This window comes from Bactrocera dorsalis, chromosome 1, assembly GCF_023373825.1.
Source record: "Bactrocera dorsalis isolate Fly_Bdor chromosome 1, ASM2337382v1, whole genome shotgun sequence".
Classification (NCBI taxonomy): domain Eukaryota; kingdom Metazoa; phylum Arthropoda; class Insecta; order Diptera; family Tephritidae; genus Bactrocera; species Bactrocera dorsalis.
Window position 1 is genome coordinate 70,864,188 of NC_064303.1, and position 8,424 is coordinate 70,872,611.

At 36.2% G+C, this 8,424-nt stretch overlaps 2 protein-coding genes and 1 long non-coding RNA gene across 3 annotated transcripts; 1 reads left to right on the forward strand and 2 right to left on the reverse strand.

The window, feature by feature from the left end:
• Positions 1-50: 50 nt before the first annotated feature.
• On the forward strand, positions 51-2,692 carry LOC105222307 (vacuolar protein sorting-associated protein 11 homolog). The gene has a single exon (XM_049462463.1). The coding sequence runs from the start codon at positions 170-172 to the stop codon at positions 2,540-2,542; it is 2,373 nt and encodes a 790-aa protein (XP_049318420.1). The 5' UTR covers positions 51-169; the 3' UTR covers positions 2,543-2,692.
• An 899-nt stretch (positions 2,693-3,591) lies between these two features.
• On the reverse strand, positions 3,592-6,200 carry LOC125777871 (uncharacterized). The gene is made up of 4 exons (XM_049453960.1): positions 6,182-6,200; positions 5,574-6,110; positions 5,337-5,510; positions 3,592-3,860 (listed from the first exon to the last, which is right to left on the reverse strand). Exons 1-4 carry the CDS (start codon positions 6,198-6,200, stop codon positions 3,592-3,594), a joined length of 999 nt encoding a protein of 332 aa, XP_049309917.1.
• An 823-nt stretch (positions 6,201-7,023) lies between these two features.
• Positions 7,024-8,135, reverse strand: LOC125775690 (uncharacterized). The gene is made up of 3 exons (XR_007421295.1): positions 8,009-8,135; positions 7,257-7,445; positions 7,024-7,163 (listed from the first exon to the last, which is right to left on the reverse strand). It is a non-coding gene; the product is annotated as an uncharacterized LOC125775690 (long non-coding RNA).
• Between the last annotated feature and the right edge of the window lie 289 nt (positions 8,136-8,424).

Sequence of the window (8,424 nt, forward strand, 5' to 3'; positions counted from 1 at the left end):
ATGCACGGCAATACAGTTAGTATACAATAAATTTTAGCCTGCCGAGATGCCCCGTAAAAAAAACATCGATGGTTATCGACCATTACTAAATAATAATAATTATTATTAATTTTTGAAGAACTTTTGAAAATCTGCTCCGAAACTTATTTTGTTTTCAATTCCATAAATTATGATTGTTCATGAGTGGAAGAGCTGTGAGTTTTTCGACCTTGTGTTATTATCCAGTTGTTGTAAAGTTGACGTACAATCAGAAATCATTGCACATTGTGCGAATGGAAATGTCTATATTTTCTGTGAAGTGTTGGGTTTCATTCATGTATACATCAGAAACTCGTGGACCATTAGCTTTCGTTACCAATGCTCTGAGCTTCGTTTCTGCGCTCTCACAGCTAATAACGAATTCCTGGTTTTAGTAGCTGAGGAACAATCTAAAAAAATTCGTGTAGAAGTGTTAAACCTTGGAAAGCTTAATAAGCGTGAAGGCGCTCCATGTGTGGCTTCAGCAGTTCTAAATCAGTATGGACGTGTAACAACAATCCGCACATGCTTATTAAAAGAATATTTATGCATTTCTATTGGATTGGATAATGGAAATCTATTAATTCATCGTTCGGTTATGAATCTGGATATGTCATCAAATTTCTTTTGCATTTCAACCGGTAAATGCAGCATCATCGGTATAGAATTTCAATATAGAAAAGATTCCCTATATTTATTTGTATGTTCGGAAGAAAGAGTTGGTTTATATAATATATTGGATAATAATATTAGTGTCGAACAAAATTTGGAATATTTTTCGACTATAAGTTCTAGTTCAATTCTACATAATTCAGAAAATTCATTTTTCTTGGTCGGCAGAGAGGATGCCCTTTATTGTTTTACCCTAGATGGAAGAGGTCCTTGTTACGCCATTGGTGGGAAAAAAAAGTATATTACTTGTCTAAATAAAAATATTGTCATATTAATTGAATGTGAAGACAGTAACCGTAGTTATATAATAATAATAGATACATATAACAAGGCTATTGTTTTTCAAAAGGAAATTCCAAACTCAAACAAAGATATGTTGGTATCCAATGAAATATCTTGCTACATACTGATGCGTAATGCGATTTACATTACTAAGGAACGAAGTCTTCTTAACAAAATATTAACGTTAATAAATAATAATTTTTTTGACCTTGCATTAAGCCTTTGTAAGAAAAAAAAAGCTTTTGTTGGTCGTATTTTGTTGAGTTGTGGAGATTACCTACTGTCTAAAGGTGACTTGATATCTGCTACGTCCAAATATAAGGAAACGATAGGCATAATAGATCCCTACTTCATCATTAAGAGACTTTTAAATGCAGAGTACAGTTATCACTTATCGTATTACATAAGTTATTTAGTAAATGTTAATAATACTTCAAATACTCAAATGGAACTTATGAAAAGTTGTAATATAAGAAATAACTTGTGTTTTAACTCTAGTACAGATGTCGTCTCCTATGAAAGTGAATTTTCTAAAAACTGTTTTAACGGTACAACAATTTGCACATTGTCGGAATCTTTTGAGGATGAATTGTATTATGCGATAACAAACCAGCCTATGATAATTTCGAAACATTGGAAAAATATTTTTGCTTTGCTTAAGGTGTCAAAAAATCCGAAACGTTATATATCACCTTTAATTAATGCACAAGCAAATTGTATGGAATATTTGGAATACTTAATATCTGTCCATAATAAATCGGTAGTATTTGACGTTCTTTTAGAATTACATTTGCTTGAATGGTACAGTGAAAGAAAAAATATTTCGCCTATACTAAACCTTTTAAACAAAAATTCTGGAGCATATTCGGAACAAATTTTAATACACTTTGTAAATTATTCGTTCTGGCCAGGAGTTGTTTACTTGTGTGAAAATTTTAAAATGTTACAAATGTATTTTAGATATTGCATTAAGTATAAAGATTTAGATAATGCCAATGTGAAGAAAATAAGTATTATGAATAAAAATTTTGGTTTGCAGACAATAGATATAATGAAATGTAGCTCGCAAATCGCACAAGTTCATTTAGACCGTATAATAACAAATATGCTTAATCAAAATAAGGAAAATATACTAGCACTAGTTCAAGGAATATCGGTTGTAAAAATGTTTAATGTAATTCACCTAAAGCAACTATTTTGCAAAAGTCAATCAGACTTCAAAACAAAATCATGTATCGGTGTTAAAGTTATGGTTAATTCTCTGCGAACTTTTATTGCTTCCTTATCTAGTTTTAGATTGTGTCCCATTGAATTTAGAAACAGTGTGTGCGCTATTTGTAAATGTAAGCTAAGTCTGCCATCTATTTATTTTTTATGTCAACACGCTTGCCATTTAGAATGTGTTGAGCACAGTTCAAGTGATAAATTTTGCCCTAAGTGTTTAGATCCAAAAAAGTCAATCAATGAATCTAAAATCCAAATTATAGAACAAATTAAATGGACTATGCCTTATACAATGAAAACAGTTTCTTTTTTATTTTCAAAAAAATGTTTAAACACTTCTAGCTAATAATTTTGTACATTATATGTTTTTTTTTAATAATTAAAGAATATATATAATTTGTTACTGTGATTATTTTAGAGTATTTGCAATAATTTGTAAGCGCCGTGCGTTAAGCTTAGGACATAAAGTGATGCAAAAAACTAATTAAGTACAAAAAGAAAGGGGTCGGCTTTAGTATACGATCCCACGATTTCAGGGTTAAAAGTGGTATGGTTAGATAGATCTGATGCTCCAGATTAAGAAAATATGTAATTGTTGCCGCCGCAAACTTATAGTTTTCGAGATATGTATTTGCATTTAAAGTTGAAAATTTTACAAATTTTATCTTGCAATTTCTCGATTTCTAGTAATTATTTATTTCATATTATGCACTTTTTATGCACTTATACTTCATTACATTGTTTCTACATATTTATTTTTTAGTATTTATTTAGTTATTTGCTTAAAATAAGCATTTTATATTTTACACAAATTTCATTACATGCACAATAAAAAAAGTATTCCGTGTTGACAGATAATAAGTGTTGCCATAATTACACATTTATCAAACGAATAAAAATGGGGAAGGATTTAGTATACCATCTTAGGATTTCAAGGATAAAAAGGATATGGTCGGATAGAGGAGATTATCCTGGTCAAGGATATATATGATTATAGCCGCAGGAAGCTTATAGTTTCCGAGATATTCGCGTTTAAAGTTGAAAATTTGCAATATTTTAATCACATATTTTCGATATATAAAATTAATTTTTCACTTTTATATACACTAACACATCACTTATTCATTTGCGCACATTTATTTTATATACTATAGTGCAAAAATTGCTTTTAATACACATTTAAATTATTGTTGAACTATTATTATTTTAGAATAACAAACGAATTACAAACTGTCAAATAATCAGTGTTACCTTATTGACATCATTTGTAAAATAACTAAATGAAATAAAGGAAACAGATTATACCCCAAATACGAAAATCAACAACCTATAAAAAAAAATAACCCTGATTGGTCAAACAAAGAAATTATTTAAATTTAATAAAACAAATGTGTATTAAGGCTTGTATATAAATTTTATTGCCTCTAATAATTTAACAAAAGGATCCTCGTGTCTGTTGGCCACATTTTTCCGCCAAACGTACTCTACAATTAAATCGGCGAAGTTTTCCGGATTGTTGTGGTTGTCCCTCGCAAAAAACCTTTTTATTACACGCCACTGTGATTCAATACGCTGCGTATGTGTTCCATCTGCAGCCACAAATGGACTGTCCGGATCGCTATGGTTTACTTTTCGGTGCTCATACCCGTTGGAAAGAGGAAGTCCTCCTGATTAAAAAATATATAGGGTTATAGGGTCCGCAAACGCTTAGTTTACGAGATATTCGACCTTAAAGTCCGAAAAATCGCAAAATTGGACCATTTCAAGACGCTATTTCACCACATTAAACGCACTTTTTTCACATTTTTCACTTCAAATTAATTAATTTACACTATTAGCTTTTAAATAAAACCACATTTTACACATTTAACAGGTTTTTACCTAAAAAATCTTTATTTTAAAAATTACATTTTACGCTTGTTTGAACCTCATTTGTTTACCAAAAATTACGACGAAATGGAGCGCTGCCATGTGATGATAAGGCAATTCGTGAAATTCCTCTTTTTTCGCAAAATTCCTCTATTCATGCATATGGATATTTTCTTGTATAGATTTATTAAGCAAATAAGCAATATTATATACGGTAAATGTTCAGCAGAGCGGCTTTTCCGAAAACGTGCACCAATTTTCACGGGAATTGTCTTAAAAAATTCGTTTTTAATTCCGATTCACGAATGTGTATGACGCGTTATTTAATTTTATGTTATTAATTGGAAAAATAAAAAGAAATTAAAATATCGATATTCTCAATATTCGAGTCAGAAAGAAAAATTGTAAAAATGAGAAATACATATTATAAAAATAATAATAATTGGAAAAATAAAAAGAAATAAAAATATCGATATTCGTAATATACGAGTCTGATCGTGAATTGGCAAAAATGAGAAATACATAATAGGAAAATTTATAATTAATTATTATTGCAGAAAGAAGAAGAATTTGGACACAGAAGAATTTTGAACACCGGGGTTTTGGACCGACCAGGGATATTATTTTTCGAGCGCTCGTAATATCCCTGGTCGGTCCAAAACCCCGGTGTTCAAAATTCTTCTGTGTCCAAATTCTTCTTCTTTCTGCAATAATAATTAATTATAAATTTTCCTATTATGTATTTCTCATTTTTGCCAATTCACGATCAGACTCGTATATTACGAATATCGATATAAAAACGCTGTGAAACGCTAAAAAATTCTTCACTTTTGGTTTTTAAGGTGTGGCAACGCTGGTTTTCCTCGTAAATATAAACACTCTAAACTTTTCAGCCATAAATTTTATATGTGATTTTAAATTACTAAATTTGGCTGAAAAATTAAGAAATGAAAGTGAAAATCGAACTGATTTCAATGTTAAGAGTGTATATTTAATTATAGTGAAAGAAAAACGTGAAAAATTCTGTGAAACATGGAGAAATAACATGTGTTCTTAGTGCGAATTTTTGATTTTTTAAACGTGAATATTTTTAAAAATATTAGCTATTTTCACATGATTTTTGGATATTCCACCTCTATAGAAGCCCTATCCGTACATACCCCATTTATACGGAAATTCGGTTTTTTTACCCCGCCGCCAAGTAATCGGAATCGTGCCGTCCGGATCGCTATGGTTTACTTTTCGGTGCTCATACCCGTGATTCGCCAAACCATCGTACGCTTTCCAGCAATCCGTGCTAATTATAGTCCCTGGCGCAACATGCTTTTTAATCAGGGGTATGAGCACCTCCGCAGACCTAATATTTCCTGGGCATACCTCCAACCGCAGGTCGTCGCTCCCATCCTCAATCATCCCCAACACCCAGTGACCTTCCACACTCCTGCCTAAAATGAGAAAAACTTATACATAAGTAATTACATATAAGTAATTAATATTTTTAACCTTACCTTTATTATATTTCCTTTTCCCGAATTTGCTCTCATCAATTTGTACCATTTTGCCAGGGCCACCTATTTTACCTACCGCCTCCTGATTTTCCACTTGGTATAAAACTACCGCTTCGCGACAGTAGTTATACCAGTCACATATGGTAGCGCTAGATAATATAGGTTCCCTGACAACGCTGTTTTTTCTAACTATCTCGTGCGACCAGTGCGATGCGTAGCAAAACATTAAATAAAATACTTGTGGCAATGGTATTTTAACATTTTCGAAAAAGGTGCCCACGGACCGAGATATTGCGGAACGCGTTCGGCAAGATCCTTTTCTGCACCTAAACGTACCGACGGTGCTATTTCCCATCACGGAGAGCACCATCGGCAGTCTATGCACCCTTTCCTTAGCAATCAGACCCTCCTCTTCGCAAAACGATACGCAACTCTCCTTCAATTGGAATTTGTGGAATATTTTCCCAATATTCCACATTTCCTTCACCTCCGACACGCTCAATTTGTTTGCTTTACAACCACGAATAGTCGCTTGTTCTACATATAATTGTAACAAAGTATGAAGTAAACTGATTTAAATATTCTTTTCAATATTTAATTTATCATACCTGATGAGTTATTTTCCATTTTCTTTAGAAATATTTCAGAAATTTTATTAAAAAAAACGTTCACGCAGCTTATTTTTCAAATACGAAATAATTATAAAAATGACAAAAAAAGCAACGGTATTTTGCTCTAAACATAGCAGTACTTATATCCGTTATATCGCATTGATGTAGGAGTGTTTGTTATACCCTCTAAGACATTGCTTCGGCCGCGCTTCAAAAAAAAATAACTATGGTCGGTCCAACACAAGGGTGTATCAAATTCTTTTCGCGTAGAACTCCTTTTTGCGTGGGTGGCCTTCGGCCGCGCTTCAAAAAAAAATAACCCTGGTCGGTCCAACACCGGGGTGTATCAAATTCTTTTCGCGTAGAACTCCTTTTTGCGTGGGCGGCCTTCGGCCGCGCTTCAAAAAAAATAACCCTAGTCGATCCAATACCGGGGGGTATCAAATTCTTTTCGCGTAGAACTCCTTTTTGCGTGGGCGGCCTTCGGCCGCGCTTCAAAAAAAATAACCCTGGTCGGTCCAACACAAGGGTGTATCAAATTCTTTTCGCGTAGAACTCCTTTTTGCGTGGGCGGCCTTCGGCCGCGCTTCAAAAAAAGTAACCCTGGTCGGTTCAGCACAAGGGTGTATCAAATTCTTTTCTCGTAGAACTCCTTTTTGCGTGGGCGGCCTTCGGCCGCGCTTCAAAAAAAATAACCCTAGTCGATCCAACACCGGGGGGTATCAAATTCTTTTCGCGTAGAACTCCTTTTTGCGTGGGCGGCCTTCGGCCGCGCTTCAAAAAAAATAACCCTGGTCGGTCCAACACAAGGGTGTATCAAATTCTTTTCTCGTAGAACTCCTTTTTGCGTGGGCGGCCTTCGGCCGCGCTTCAAAAAAAGTAACCCTGGTCGGTCCAGCACAAGGGTGTATCAAATTCTTTTCTCGTAGAACTCCTTTTTGCGTGGGCGGCCTTCGGCCGCGCTTCAAAAAAAATAACCCTAGTCGATCCAACACCGGGGGGTATCAAATTCTTTTCGCGTAGAACTCCTTTTTGCGTGGGCGGCCTTCGGCCGCGCTTCAAAAAAAATAACCCTAGTCGATCCAACACCGGGGGGTATCAAATTCTTTTCGCGTAGAACTCCTTTTTGCGTGGGCGGCCTTCGGCCGCGCTTCAAAAAAAATAACCCTGGTCGGTCCAACACAAGGGTGTATCAAATTCTTTTCGCGTAGAACTCCTTTTTGCGTGGGCGGCCTTCGGCCGCGCTTCAAAAAAAGAAACCCTGGTCGGTCCAGCACAAGGGTGTATCAAATTCTTTTCGCGTAGAACTCCTTTTTACGTGGGCGGCCTTCGGCCGCGCTTCAAAAAAAGTAACCCTAGTCGATCCAACACCGGGGGGTATCAAATTCTTTTCGCGTAGAACTCCTTTTTGCGTGGGCGGCCTTCGGCCGCGCTTCAAAAAAAATAACCCTAGTCGATCCAACACCGGGGGGTATCAAATTCTTTTCGCGTAGAACTCCTTTTTGCGTGGGCGGCCTTCGGCCGCGCTTCAAAAAAAATAACCCTGGTCGGTCCAGCACAAGGGTGTATCAAATTCTTTTCGCGTAGAACTCCTTTTTACGTGGGCGGCCTTCGGCCGCGCTTCAAAAAAAGTAACCCTGGTCGGTCCAGCACAAGGGTGTATCAAATTCTTTTCTCGTAGAACTCCTTTTTGCGTGGGCGGCCTTCGGCCGCGCTTCAAAAAAAATAACCCTAGTCGATCCAACACCGGGGGGTATCAAACTCTTTTCGCGTAGAACTCCTTTTTGCGTGGGCGGCCTTCGGCCGCGCTTCAAAAAAAATAACCCTGGTCGGTCCAACACAAGGGTGTATCAAATTCTTTTCGCGTAGAACTCCTTTTTGCGTGGGCGGCCTTCGGCCGCGCTTCAAAAAAAGTAACCCTGGTCGGTCCAGCACAAGGGTGTATCAAATTCTTTTCGCGTAGAACTCCTTTTTGCGTGGGCGGCCTTCGGCCGCGCTTCAAAAAAAATAACCCTGGTCGGTCCAACACAGGGGTGTATCAAATTCCTTTCGCGTAGAACTCCTTCTTGCGTGGGCGGCCTTCAAAAAAAATAACCCTGGTCGGTCCAACACCGGGGTGTATCAAATTCTTTTTGCGTTGGCGGCCTTCGGCATTGCTACAAAAAAATTTCCCTTGTCGATCCAACACCGGGTGTATACATTTTTTTTCTCCCGTAGAACTCATTTTTACATTGACGGCC